At 41.4% G+C, this 15,028-nt stretch overlaps 1 protein-coding gene across 1 annotated transcript; it reads left to right on the plus strand.

The window, feature by feature from the left end:
• The first annotated feature begins 1,798 nt into the window (after window positions 1–1,798).
• On the plus strand, window positions 1,799–14,951 carry boka (BCL2 family apoptosis regulator BOK a). The gene is made up of 5 exons (XM_058637946.1): window positions 1,799–1,905; window positions 2,508–2,929; window positions 5,749–5,877; window positions 10,971–11,134; window positions 12,900–14,951. The coding sequence occupies exons 2-5, from the start codon at window positions 2,716–2,718 to the stop codon at window positions 13,023–13,025; spliced, it is 633 nt and encodes a 210-aa protein (XP_058493929.1). The 5' UTR covers window positions 1,799–1,905; window positions 2,508–2,715; the 3' UTR covers window positions 13,026–14,951.
• Window positions 14,952–15,028: the final 77 nt, after the last annotated feature.

Consider the following 15,028-nt stretch of genomic DNA (forward strand, 5'->3'; position numbering starts at 1 on the left):
ATAAATATGGTAAGTTGTAGTTGTAGTTGTTTGCTGCGAGGACACGCCTCCTCCACCCCCCCCCGACGCTCTGATTTCCATTATTGGCACTTGAGTTGACAGTGTTCATACTTGCCTGAGGAATGCCCCGTTAATGTTAATGCAGTGTTTAATCTGCTGCCATGACCTACAACTGATCAGACTTGTTTTTCTTTGGCTTCCCTCTTTAATCTCATAAACTTCAGAAATAGAGAATGCACACATGGACTGTGTGAGGGTACAAAAGAAAATGAATAATTACAAATAAAGATTCTCTCTGTGATAAACATGAACACTGAATATATGTGTTCTATATAATAGATAACACTATAATATAGATATACACACATGGGTTTTAGTGTCACTTGGTAGTTAATGTGCAAATGGTCGTTTAGCCCAGTCACAGTAGGTTTAGGACTGACAATAAAGCCGTACTTACTTACTTACTTACTTACTTACTTACCTATCTACTCACCTACTTCGAGATAAATACTGACGGACCTATCTGCTCCTACCTACCCACTCACCTACCAGCCTACCTACCTACCTACCTCAACTTACCTAACTACCGACATCTACCTAACTTACCCCCTAGATATCTACCTACCTACTTACTTACTTACTTACCTAACTACCTACCTAGTTATGTACATACCTGCATTTTTGGACTGTGGGAGGAAGCCGGAGAACCCGGAGAGAACCCACGCACACACGGGGAGAACATGCAAACTCCATGCAGAAAGGCCCTTGTTCCAAGGCGAGAGTGCTAACCACTATACCACCGTGTGGCCCAGGCCTTATTTATTATTATTAAGTATTATTACTTATATATATATATATAGGGGCAAAATATTTTAATGTCATTATTATTCTGGGTTTTTTCATAAGGTAAAATCTAATCAAATAAACTGAATTATTTATTTATATGTTTATTTCAGTCATGTCAGTTAGATCACTCATCATCACACATCATCGTAGTGTAGTTCACACAGTACACATAACCCAAAGGGAAAGTGGGAGAAGCAAAAGCTTATCTAGTCCCGCCCCCATTACCCACAGAATACATATTTTCATCGTACAATACATAATTATTCTTTTTCTTATGACATTTTGACAAAAACATGTTTCAGCATCAGGTATCACTCAGAGATGCAGTCAATCAGACTCCATGTGTGTCTGTACATGTGTCCATGATATTCCGTCACATGTTCAACGTCCCAAAAGTCACAAAATGATCCAATCAATAGAGTTCATTCATCAGGTTAACTATTAGGTTGGATGGTGTGATTTGTTTGTTTTTTCATGCTTAGGGCCCCCTATAGGTTTGGGCCGGCCCTGATAAATACAAACCATATGTTGTCATTTCTTGTTTCAGATTTAAATGAATTTTATTTACTGTCAAAAACAACATCATCGTGTGTCTCAGCTCAGTCTCACACTGTCATAATGATTTACTCTTTTATTTTTCACAAACTTCCTGTGAGCTCAGGCACGACTGTGAGTTCAGACTTGTCAGGGATGTTTTTTATTATTAGTTTGCACACGCACACACATGCACACACACATGCACACGCACACACACACACACACACACACACACACACACTTTCAAGTCATAAACCACAGTAATGTGAGTATGTGTGAGAGAGTGAGTGCATGCATAAATTGGTTTGGAGGGGGCGGGGCTTGTGTTGCTCTGCTGCTTATCTCCGCCCACCTTTGGACTCCACAATAAAGTGCCCTTAGAAGGAAAGCCTGTCACACAGACAGTAAACTTTTCTTTTCTTCCTCCTGAGTGGAGCTGCAGCAGCACAAGCTGCTCAGTCACAGACTGACATGGAGTCACAGAGCAGCCGACTGTAGCTTCACTGGCCTCTTTAATCCACAGTAAGTGCAACATTACACAACATGTCACACTCTATGGATGTCTCTCCGTCTCACTGTCTCTCTGTCTCACTGTCTCTCTGTCTCACTGTCTCTCTGTCTCTCTGTCTCACTGTCTCTCTGTCTCAGTGTCTCTCTGTCTCACTGTCTCTCTGTCTCACTGTCTCTCTGTCTCACTGTCTCACTGTCTCTCTGTCTCTCTGTCTCACTGTCTCTCTGTCTCAGTGTCTCTCTGTCTCAGTGTCTCACTGTCTCAGTGTCTCTCTGTCTCAGTTTCTCATTGTCTCTCTGTCTCAGTGTCTCTCTGTCTCAGTGTCTCTCTGTCTCAGTGTCTCAGTGTCTCTCTGTCTCAGTGTCTCTCTGTCTCAGTGTCTCTCTGTCTCAGTGTCTCTCTGTCTCTCTGTCTCAGTGTCTCAGTGTCTCTCTGTCTCAGTGTCTCTGTGTCTTAGTGTCTCTCTGTCTCAGTGTCTCTGTCTCAGTTTCTCAGTGTCTCAGTGTCTCTCTGTCTCAGTGTCTCAGTGTCTCTCTGTGCAGCCTGAGCTTCTTAAATCCTGCAGCTTTATTATTAAACAATGTGCACACAATAATCCGGGTCTGTGTTGCAGGATAATCTCCAGAAGTGTCTCCTCTCTCTGCTGCTGTTGGAGGAGGAAGAGGAGGAGGAGGAGGAGGAGGAGGAGGAGGAGGAGGAGAAGCGCTGGTAGTAGTTGTTGTTGTTGTTGGAGACCGTGCGTCCCCGGCAGCGGTGGCCGCGCTGTGAGGCGCTGGAGGCGGCGGAGGTGAGCTGCGCGCTCCGCGGCGCATGACCGCGGTATGGAGATGTTGCGCCGCTCCTCTGTGTTTGCCGCTGAAGTCTTCGACCGCTCGCCCACCGACAAGGAGCTGGTGTCCCAGGCCAAAGCTCTGTGCAGGGACTACATCCATTCCAGGCTGAACCGTGCCGGGATAGGCTGGTCCAACCCGGAGCACGGGCTGTCTGCGTCAGGGGGGGCATTAGGGGAGATATCTGTGGTTCTGCTGTGGCTGGGTGAGTCTTACTTATTTTATTTACTTGAACTTTATTACCATGCTTAAAACACACTAGACCTGGATTAAGAATATTCATATAGAAAATATTCCTGTTATATAATCTTCATACTATATATATGAACAGATGTTTACAATGAGTTGATTCTCACCAGTGCTGAGGGAGCAAAGGTCACGAAACTTAAGTGTTATATCTACATAAAGTAGGGCTGAAACGATTGTTAATCGATTATTCATTGATTTATTGATAATTGATCGTTAAAACTTCTCATATGTGAACATTTTCTGGTGTCTTGTTTTCTATGACAAAGAAAACATTTTGGTTTGTAGACAAAACAAGACATTTGAGAACATCGTCATTGATCAACATTTTATGGACCAATCAATGAGCAAATATAATGATGTCAATGTCTTTATTAACCCTAATAAATACTAATAAATGACGCCAGCTTAATATTCAGGTCTTTTTTGAGCATTACGTGAATATTGTTGTCGTATGAGTCTAATGTGGTAATGCTAATGTGTCAGGATAAGGACCTACTTTGAGGGACACTTTACTGTGACCAGTCCACGCCGCACCTGTGCAAGAATCATGCTCTTTAATCAGCATCTTGATATGACTCACCTGCCGGGTGGAGGGAGTATTGTGATGAAGGTGTAGCGCTCACTCATTTCAAATTATTCCTGAACCAAATCTCACCGAAATCTTACATCTTTCACTTGGAATCATGAAATATGGGACAATAACAGATAATAAAGCAGGCGACACAAGCAGTGATGCAGTGGCTAGCATTGTTGCCTCACAGCAAGAGGAACGCCTCTTCGGACCCTGTCCGGCCAAGGGTCTTTCCTACCATGCGTATGGGTTTCCTGTGGGTACTCCAGCTTCCTCCCACAGTCCAAAAACATGCAGACACTAAATTTGTATTTGTTTGCATTTCTAACAGGAATAGTATCATAATAACCAGCGCTTCCCTTGGCTACCAGTGTGAAATGGTACGATAAGGTCAGGGTGGAGCTAGACAGAGCTGCTGGATGTCCTCAATTGTTGTTTGTTGTGTCGCGTTCAATGTCGTCCTTTGCTGTTATCGCACAAAGACGACGTCACACTACAAGTAAAGGTACTGTAGTGTACTGTAGTGTACTGTAGTGTACTGTAGTGTACTGTATTTCAAACCGAACCGTACTGTGATGGAAACACAGCACATGTTGGCCCTGCGATGGACCGCTGACCTTTCGAACGTGTGACCCGGCCTTTCACCCCCTGGAGACCCTCATGTGGAGGCTCACTGGTGACTTTAAAGTCTGTGCAACGTATGTGCAGCTGACCGACTTCCAGTAGATGCAAATATCTAATCACATGTAGAGATTGTTAAGACGAGCTGCTGAAGTTCAAACCGAGCATCAAAATGGAGGAAAAAGGTGATTTAATGGAGCTTTTCCATTGTACAGGTCTAGCACTACTCGACTGGTTTTTCTTTGCTTTTCCATGATGGATAGAACCTGGTATTTTCTTTGGGACCTGCTCTGGCAAGGTTCCAAAATGTGACGTCAACAGTCTGCTGGTCACTCACTGGTCAGACAGTGTTGTCAATGGAAGAGTCATTTGAGCCGAACTGTATCAGTTCAGTTAAAGAGTTCTGAAATGTGTGTTCATCTCTAACAACATTTAGAAAATCAATCAATATATCATATAATCAGTGATGTTAGTTGCAGTCCTACCACTCACTGAACTGTTCTTTAGAAATACAGACATGAAAAAGATGAATCAGTTAAACATGGAAAACAATATGACTGAACGCACAGTTGTCTTTGTGGGGGTGGAGTTAACTGGTTGAAGCCTTTCAGAAACATTAACTTCACTCAAAGACTTTGAAGTGATTCCAGGATCCCCAGCAAATAACAAAGGGACACAGCTTCATCTCAGACGCTGCTTCCTGTTTGGATGTTTGCCCACTATGAACACTGAGGTTTCACTTTACTGTCACTGAGAGTTTTTTGAAAAATGCTTGTGCTGATTTCTAACAGGATGGTTTGGCAGATGTGTGGGTATGAGTTTGAAAACTGTCTGAGCCCAAAATCTGTTGTCCGTTGTCAGTCAGTTACTTTTGGACTTTGGTCCTTTTAAAGTGAATCCAGTTCTACAGCTCATAAATGAAAAGTCAATTCATTTCACAAAGTTCACATTCCCCATGTATTGCTAATCATTGTCAGGTTGTAAATTCTTCTTAGCTCAAAAGTTAACAAATGACACCATTAGCATTTAATCAAACAAACACACAAGTTTGTTTGTTTTTTTAAATGTATACGTCTAAAAGGTCTAAAAGGACATTTCTGCACATTTGGTTAGGGACCCAAGATGTGACCCAACCCAGTCTGAGGGAACCACTGTTATAGCAGGTTTATCTAAAATAGACCATGTTGTAGATTTTGTCGAGAATTGTGCTGAAATGTGATTCTTTTGGCAGGGCGACGGTAGCTCAGTGGTAGAGTGAGGTGTCTTTCAACTTGAAGGTTGTGGGTTCAATTCCAGGCTCTGATGTGTTCTTGGGCAAGACACTTAATAAAGATGAATGGTACAACTGTAGTGTAAAGCAGCTTTGAGTGGTTATCGAGACTAGTAAAGTGCTATATAAATACAAACCATTTACCATTACAGCACTAGCACTAGCACGAGCGACCTGTCCTGTTAGTACCCCACCGTTCACCTTATGTCAGCCGGGATTTGCTCCAGCCCTCGACGACCCACATACAGAAGAAGGAAGCGCCACATTACTCAGTGAGTGAGTTATCGTCTGACTTTGTTTTTGTTGTGTCCAGGTGACGAGTTGGAGTACCTTCGACCCAATGTTTACCGCAACGTAGCGCGACAGTTGAACATCACCGTGGCGTCAGAGGGTGTGGTGTCTGACGCCTTCCTGGCTGTGGCTGCAGACATTTTCTCCACAGGTGAGTCCTCATTTGCTGTGTTTCCATTATGGCATGGTAGGGTTTGGTTTGGTTCAGAAGGGTACGGTTTGGAATCCTAAAGCCTTGGGTCAGCCCTGCGTTCCGACTGAGAACAGAACCCGGGGTGTGGGCTGTGCCCCAACGGACGCGGAGCATGAGGTCATACCAGTGCGGCAACAATAAATGATGACACCGGTTTGTGGCTTTGATGGATGGATAGGTAGACAGACAGGCAGACAGACAGGCAGACAGACAGACAGACAGACAGATAGATAGATGATCAGTCGACAAATGGCCTCAAATGACGACCGTACCATTTTACCATTTTACTCTGGTACTCCAATGGAAGGGTACCAAAGGATGTAACAGTTACTGTACTGAACCAAACCAAACCGTTCCACTCAGTGGAAACATGGCTAAAGTGTGTAGTGCTGTTGTAAACCATGCTGTGCAAGCAAGCCTGCATCACAAGACTGCTTTTTTTATCTGGTTCATCTCTGACCCTCACAAACTTGGGCTTAAAAGTAAAGGATTTGTCCTTTTAGGGAAGTTGCTCTTTTAGAAGCAGGATGTACAGAGCTCAAGACTAAAGAGACAAAGACAGAGACAGAGAGAACTTATGTTACCACTCCTATGAATGGTTATTCTGTAAATGACAGTACACCTGATATAAGAGGGATTTCAGTCTAGATTTCCATGTAAACACTCCGTAAGATGTCTAACCACAGGCTTCTCCAGTTAATCATTATCCCTGCAGTAAAAGGAAACCCAGGCAAAACATTCAGTCCTTATTAGGTGAATGTGATTGTTACAGACAGTTTGGACCCCACCCATGCTGAGTTCAGTCATGAATCTCTGCTGGCTTAATCCTCGGGGAATGTTACAAAGCAATGTGCTGCAAAGGTAATTAAGAGTCAAACGCAAACAGGAGAAATCAGGTTAGGCGGCTCTTTAAAAAACAACTAAAAACTGTTGTCTACAAATACTGTACCTCAATCCAAACATGGGGTTTTGTTAGAGGATTTATATATATATAATATAAAATAGGCTTTAAACATTGTCCTCAATGATAGCAGTCTGAGGCTATATGGGGTGACACTACATTGAACCCAAGACCACACATCAACCCAAAAGCAACTCTATTATCTTGCTGTTCATTGCATTCATTGCTAAAACTAAGGGTCCTTATGAGGCTCTGATGTTATGTTTGCCCACCCTGACCACAGACTGACGGTTGGCACACGGAAGTCCTGGGCAGCAGTAGATAATGACCTCAGACTTTTCTGAGATGAGAGATTCCTTCAGTGCTCCGGAAAATACAGAATTTCCTTGGACTTAACATTTTTAAGCCACTTTTAGATAATTGTTTTGGTTCTGCAGTCTATGCCCTTTTGACGTTAACGTATAGTTAACGCCATCGTTAATCCATAAAAGGATTCTCGCAGACAAAAGCCAGATGTTCGTGCACGTGACGCGGAACCAAGCCATGGTGTGTGTGTGTGTGTTAGGTGGTGACCCACACTGTATACATCAGGGGTCTCAAACAAAAAATTATTCAAATTATAACAAATACTGACCAACAGTGAACAACAATAATACACTTGGTTACATTTGAATCATATTTAATCATTTAAGAGCTTGTTTAGTGTTTTGATTACTATAACTGTTTTTGTTGTTTACAGATTCCTTTTGCATCATAAATATATTTTTTTGTTGTGAACTACAGTATATATCAAAACAAACACTTTTAGATATACATTTAATTTCTACTCACTAAACATTTTCCTGAGCCTTTTTCACTCGACCGGCCCCCTCCTGACCAGCCTAGAAGTTCACTGGCCCCCAGGTCTTTTTGAGTTTGAGTCCCCTGGTAATCATGGTACACAGTGGGGCTGCCAATAGATTAAAGGAAGAGATAGATACTTTATTGATCCCGAAGGAAATTCAAGCATCCAATAGCAGTAACATACATTGAACATACACAGGACACAGTAAGTCAAGTCCAATCACGTCACTTTTATTTATATAACCAAACATCCCAAACACAGTTTATTGCCTTAAAGGGCTTTACAGCCTGTAATGGGGGGAAAATACTCAGGACGGACCAGAGGGGAGGGATCTCTCTCCAAGGACAAACATAGTAATAGTAATAGTAAACAACAGAGGACAAGCTTTGTTTGCGGTGCACGGAAGTGACTATTCTGTGTCAACCAGTCAACGGACTGCAGTGTGTCTCACACCCTTTACATCCCTGTGCATGGTGCCTCAGGTGCTACAAAGGGGGAGGGTAATGGATTGGTTCTTTTGGTACCCGTCTTCATGTTTTACACTAGAAATGCAAATGATTGCATAATATACAGGGAAGGTAAGTTTATTTATTTAGCACTATTCATACACAGGGCAACTCAAGTGCTTTACAAGGGCATAGAAATGCATGGAGAAAATCACAGAATAAAAGCAAGACATTCAAATTAGAATAGTACTTCAAATCATGAGAGATAAAGGTGTGATTTGCCAAAACAAAGTGCATTTAAACACAAGAGTGAATTAATAACTGAAATGATTATTTCCAAATTTAAGAGAAAGCTGCAGTAAATAAGGATGTTTTCAGGCCTGAGCTGACCTCAGGTGTTCAGGACGTTTGTTCCACAGCTGAGGAGCAGAAGAACTGAATGCTGCTTCACTTTGTTTGATTCTGCATCTGGGAAACACACAGTAAACCTGTTCCTGATGATCTTAGAGCTCTGGATGCTTCATAGGGAAATAACAAGTCTAAGATGTATTTTGGTGCAAGACCATTCAGTGCTCTGTAGACCAAGAGTCAGATTTTGGAATCTATCGTTTGACTCACAGGAAGCCAGTGTAGTGATCTGAGGACCACTGTGATGTGGTCCACTTTCCTGGTGTTAGTCACGACTCCAGTCTTCAATTCATTTACCGTATGTTCCGGACTATAAGTCGCGCTTTTTTTGTAGTTTGGCTGGCCATGCCACCTATATTTATATATCAAAAAAAATACGCTATGTCATCTATGACCACAAGAGGGCACCATCCACACTTGTGACAATTGAGCACTGCTACTGCACCACCGAAGAAATGACAAGACTAAACCATAAAGGCAGAGAGAACACAGATAAAATGCCACCTAAAAGAAAAAGCTGTACCGCAGAATTTAAACTGCAAAGTATGCACCTGACAAAGGTAATCGAGCAGCAGGAAGAGAGAAAGAAAGTTTGAAGGGAGTGAAAAACCCGTCAGGGACTGGTGATGAGCAGAGGTAACTCTTACTTTTCTTACTCTATGAAAATATCAAAAAATACTAATCACGGGCTGAAAGCACGATGGCCAGAGCTGGAGGGACGAGTCCACAAATGGGTTCTTGAACAGCGCGCTGCTGGAAAGGGCTGATCAACGCTGCTGTTATGTCTCCATGCACATGTAGTTGCCAAGGAGATGAAACCCTAACCCTTCTTGGTGCAATCGCTTCATGCAACACCTGTCAATCAGAGCACGGACCACGATGTGTCAGAAACTGCCACCTGACTTCCAAACCTAGGCCGACAGTTTCCGTGCATTCATTGAAAAGCAGGCAACGACAGATGTGACTAATACTCCGGTACAAAGCAAGCCCAACAACAAATAACCGTCTTTGCCTCAAGGAGGCAGCACTGACCACTTCTGTGCTGCCCAATTCCAGATTAAATCAGATTTAAGGGGAAATAAAACCATGTCTTCTCAGGTTAACCTGGCCCATTGTCTGATTTTGACAAATGCCAAGGAGTGGGCTGAGAGCTGAGTGAGGGAGGGAGAGTGGGGGAGCAGTGCAGGGGGAGTGGTCTGGTAGTGAAATCTGACACCGAGTTGCAGGTGAGTGAGGTGGAGAGACAACAAAGTGCCACCTCCGGCTTTTATAGAAGGGGGAGGAGTCTGGGACAACGAGCCTTGTGCTGGTTGGGTAAGAGGGTGAAGAAAGTGATGGATTAAGAAAACCAATGGCAAAATATGTTGCTGGTGTTTGAGCAGAGAGGCAGTAGATACACCGACTTTTATGTATATGCCAATGCTTGACACTAAACTGTGAAGATGAGCGAATAATATCAGTAGATATTCTACATATACACTGGTTTACACCGAAAATAAAATAAAAAAACCCTCTTAGTGGGTTTAAGAGGAAGATATTCTCTATTGTTATATATTGGATTCTAGGAGTTAATCAGAGAACGAGGACTGTAGCAGTCATACTGTATAAACGCTGCAGAAACAGTCTGAGGCTTTGCCTGTGAAAACTTTACTCAACACTTGGACTAAGTTGGAAAAATCATCTGCTCACTTATCAAGTGGAGCTCCGAGCTTCATGTTTGGATTTCCTTCTCTGTGGGTTGGACAGGCACGCAGGCCCTAATGCCTGGCTGCTGCTGCTGCTGCTGCCGTCGCTGCTGCTGCTGCCGCTGCTGCTGCCGCTGCTGCTGCCTCTGCTGCTGCTGCTGCTGCTGCTGCCGCTGCGGTTTCCTGATTTGTTGATCTGTCTTTGGGGAGCGCTGCTGACAGAGACTTTTTCTGCACTAAAACCTAAGTCAACTATACTCAAACAGAGCATTTCTGTTCAATCTGTTCATGCATCAGACATTAGGATGTAGATCCAGCCTTGGCCCAAAAGCAGTCTCCTCATGGCCCACCTACTGGTCCCATCTGAACTCTGAACACTCAAAAAACGACGACACACATTCTTACAATAGTACTGACCATGAATGCAGCACTCTGTGATAGCATTGATCATTTTTTTCTTTTGTATTCTATAATCTAAATTATGACAAAAAAAAAAAGATTAGACCTAATACTGTGCTCTATTTTGCTTTTATGCACTTTAAGGTGTGTGAAGGACTGGTATGAGCAAAATGTTTATGTTTGAAACATTACTGCCAGCACAGGTATACTTATATTTATTTATTATAATACATACATTTGTGCTGGTTTCAAATTTAGAAAATGAAACAAATATTCTGCTGCTTACTGGCTTACAGAAAGTGTCTGGCCCAGCTAAACATGTGGCCAGACTTGTCCTAACAGCTGTGTCCCCTGTGTGTCCCTGTCAGGTATAACGTGGGGAAAGGTGGTGTCTCTGTACGCCGTGGCCGGGGCCTTGGCCGTGGACTGTGTCCGTCACGGTCACCCAGCCATGGTCCACACCATCGTCGACTGCATGGGCGAGTTTGTCCGCAAGAGTCTCACCTCCTGGTTAAAAAGAAGAGGTGGCTGGGTGAGAGGAAGTTGTGTTGTTTGTTTGTTTTTACTGCTGATGACTTGGAGTGTACGTTCAGAGATGTAAAACTACACTAATAGGTTTAAGGAACTGAATATTAAGACAGCTAGTTATGTTTTAATTCATTTATTATCACCTGGAAATGTGTTAGCATACAATGAGATAGTTCTGTTACACTGGAGCTATGTTTGCTTTACAGTGTGTAAAACATTTATTGGTGAGGTTGCGTGTTGCAGCTGAATATCCCTCAGCTCACCCGTCCCTTCCGAGTGTGTCGAGGACCTTCTGTATGTAGCCTTCTGTTAGGTGATGTTTCGTTTGTGGCCTTTGTAGAGCTCACCCGGCTCCTGAAAGCAACAAAAAAAACCAACAACAATTCATTTAATCCACTGAGTGTACACAACAATAAGTAAACAAGTATAGTTACTTTATCTTCAGTTTCTGCTAAATGAAAACACACTGGACCTTTAAGAAATGATTGAGTTTGTTGCTATATGCAACCTATGCCACTAAATCTTACATAGTGGTACTTAAACATGACAGATATCACATTATCAATTAGAGCTTTGATGAGAATAAAAAAATAGAAAGGCTCTAATATTATAGATTAATATGAACTCTCAAATGTATTATGTGATGATGTAAAACTACAGTAAAACTGGTGTAGGATTTCTCATTTATTCACACTCTTCAGGCAGTATGGTGACAAAAAGCAACCCATGGAACCCAGTGTAAAACAAACCTTGGTCAATTATGTCTTTATAGTTTGCTGATTCACATTAAACAAAGGGAAAAATAACGAGCAGAAATAGTTGTGGTTTGGACAACAGCGAGAGTAAGGTGGTAAAGTAAAGGTGACGTTGTGCATCGATACCAAATCATTCAAGATTCCACTGGGAATGGGACAACACTCAGGCTCACAGCTTGAATAATTGCAGTTTTGATGACTGGAAATATAAAATTATTAAATGGTGAGGTTACATTTAGATTTATTTATTTATTTATTCTGGAAATGAAAGGGAGACAATCAAGTGACACTTTTGCCACAATAAGCAACAAGGCCCTGCAATGGGCCTCTGTGTGTGTGTGTGTGTGTGTGTGTGTGCTGCTCTGTGACCAAACAAATGAACCTTCTTGTCTTCAGAAACATGAGTGTTGAGAATAAGTGGAGTGTGACAAAACAAAGAGCAATGCATTGTATAACTGACCTCATGAGCACAAATGAGGGATTTGTCTGTGTCTCACAGCTGCAGCTGAAACTCAAACTGAGACAAAGACAAACACTGACCTGACTGTGGTGTTTTATTAGTAACAGAAAAAATGCTTATTTGCTCCATGGAGTTTGGTGCAGGAGGGTAAGCAGTTTACACATGTCAGGTTATTATTTCAGGTTTTTTGTAGTGCAGATCTAGCTCTGTGACCACACACCAAAAAACATAAACTATCCTTTTATCTTTTTCTATCTATTTCACCAATTCCAATGAACAACTCAACTAGAAGTTGATTTACATTATAATATAAAGGTTATTATGGAATTATTGATCAATCATGCCTAGTCTTGATTAAAGACATTAGCATAAGGCTTCAACATAATGACATGATATAATGGTATAATAGATGGTTGGCGTGAGATCACAGTGTGAGCCTTGGCTTTGCAAAGACATATTTGTGCTTATGTTTTCCATCCTTTCACTGCATATTCTCAGAATATGAAGAAAATCAACAACACGTGTCCTCTCTGCTGTCCTCTCTGCTGTCACAGGTGGACGTCACAAAGTGCGTGGTCAACACTGACCCCAGCTTCCACTCGCACTGGCTGGTGACCGCTGCCTGTGCTTTTGGACACTATGTGAAGGCCATCGTGTTGTACCTGCTGAGAGAGAGGTGAACGACGGAGAGCAAAGCCACCGGCACTGCACGCCACCGCTGCCCTGAAGCATCCACTGCTTTGGATTATGTTTACACTCATTTGCACTGAGCCTTCATTGATGGACACATAATCCCCTGAACACAGACTCCCTTCGCTTCCTCTGCTCCCACGTGACTATTTATTATTATATGAATGTATAAAATCACTAATATTTTTAGCTTTTCATTTTCCCACAAACAGCAGGTTTTCATGCCTGTTTGAGTCGCGGTTTGGCCTCCCCTAGTGGCTGAAATGATAACTGCTTTTATTTTGGCACATAAATGGATGATTGGGTAGGGCTGCAACGATTACTTGATGAATCATCGTCAACTAACTTTTATAATTGATCAAATTAGTTTAAGAAAAATAATATTTTTTGGTTCTTTACTTCATATTACAAGGAAATGATTGTGGTTTGTGGACGAAAAACAAGACATTTCAGGTTTGGTCAATATATTTCAAGAATTTCTAACATTTTATGGGCCAAACAGTTATTCTATTAATGGAGAAAATAATCGTCAGATTAATCGATAATGAAAATAATTGCTCGTTTCATTCATGAAGACTCTCGTGTCTCTGCTTTTCACCTGGACACAAGCTGTCGATTGCATGTTAGATTAATGGAAACTATTTTTCTTAATGCAGATGTATGTTTTACCTTCAACAATCCTGTCTCTGTTCAGGGTTTTTTTATTATTATTTTTTTTATTAATCATCACAATAGCTAGCATCTAGCAATAGCGACAAAGTCAGTATTGAGAACTGTTTTTCCTTCATTTCGTTCTGAATTGAATTGAAGATCAACAGTTTCAATCTTGTATTATAGTTAATGTACAGACTCATGTTATCAGAATAATCAGTGAACTGAAATAACACATTCGAACTGAGGTTCTATTTGTGTATAAATGTTTTAAAGGGATAGTTTGGGTGCTTTTAAAGGAATACTTCACTGATTTGCATTTAGCTTTGTATTACTAGAATAGGGGTAGTATTTTTGAAAAATTGTGCTTCCCAATTTCCCACTTTCCTCTGAGTTGAGAAATATCTTTATTCTTTTTTTTGTTACGTGCTCACCAGGGACACTTGGTCCAAGCCTCGGTCGAAGGTTTGACATTTTACCCTAACTCTGCACTGTCAAAGATATGTGTTGCTTTGGAATTGGCTCACTCCCTGCATCAAAGTCCACTGAGAAAGGCAGTGATTTTACATAATGGCACAAAGGATTCAGTTCATCTCACTTCACGGTGCTAAAGATATTTTCTCTATGGACTTTGGTGTGGGTTAGTTAACGGTTTACAAACTTAAGTATATCCCAGTAGTAAAATGAAGTGGTGAACATATTCTTAAAATATCATAGACTTCAGCTGGTGTCGATTTTATGTTGCTCAAATTAGGGCTGAACAATTCAGCGAAATGTTATCAAAATCACATTACGGCCTACTGCAATTTACAAATCCAAAATGTGTGTCAAATTACAATTTTGAAATTAATTGAATTGTCCTCGATATTTATTCAAAATCTTTCAGCTCTAGCTAAAAGTGACTCAAACCTTTTCATTGTGTCAGTATTTCATAAAACCACTCTTCAAAAAATCTTTAACACAAAGAAAACAAAAACAAAATGTGGCCCCCTGCCCAAATTGAAACCTCGTATTTCAGACAGCTCTTTACATTCAATGAACTTGATGCTGTTCTACTGTGATTCCATGTATTTTATTGGATTGTGATGGCAGATGTGCAAAGTTTAAGTATGTTCCTTGTAAGTTTGAGCACTTTTAATAACATTTCAGTTCATGTAAGAGTAAGATTTTATTCCATGAATAATTTCACTTTGATGTGGCATGTTTTTTCGATTTTGTGATCTAAACAAAATAAATGTCTGTGTATTTAACAGTGAATAAGTTAATACACTCTTCCTGGTGAATTCTTAAATAAAACCCATACCTTTTGTGAAATGGTAGAGGGAATGTTCTGAACGAGTAT

The sequence above is a fragment of the Solea solea genome, chromosome 9 (assembly GCF_958295425.1).
Source record: "Solea solea chromosome 9, fSolSol10.1, whole genome shotgun sequence".
Classification (NCBI taxonomy): Eukaryota; Metazoa; Chordata; class Actinopteri; order Pleuronectiformes; family Soleidae; genus Solea; species Solea solea.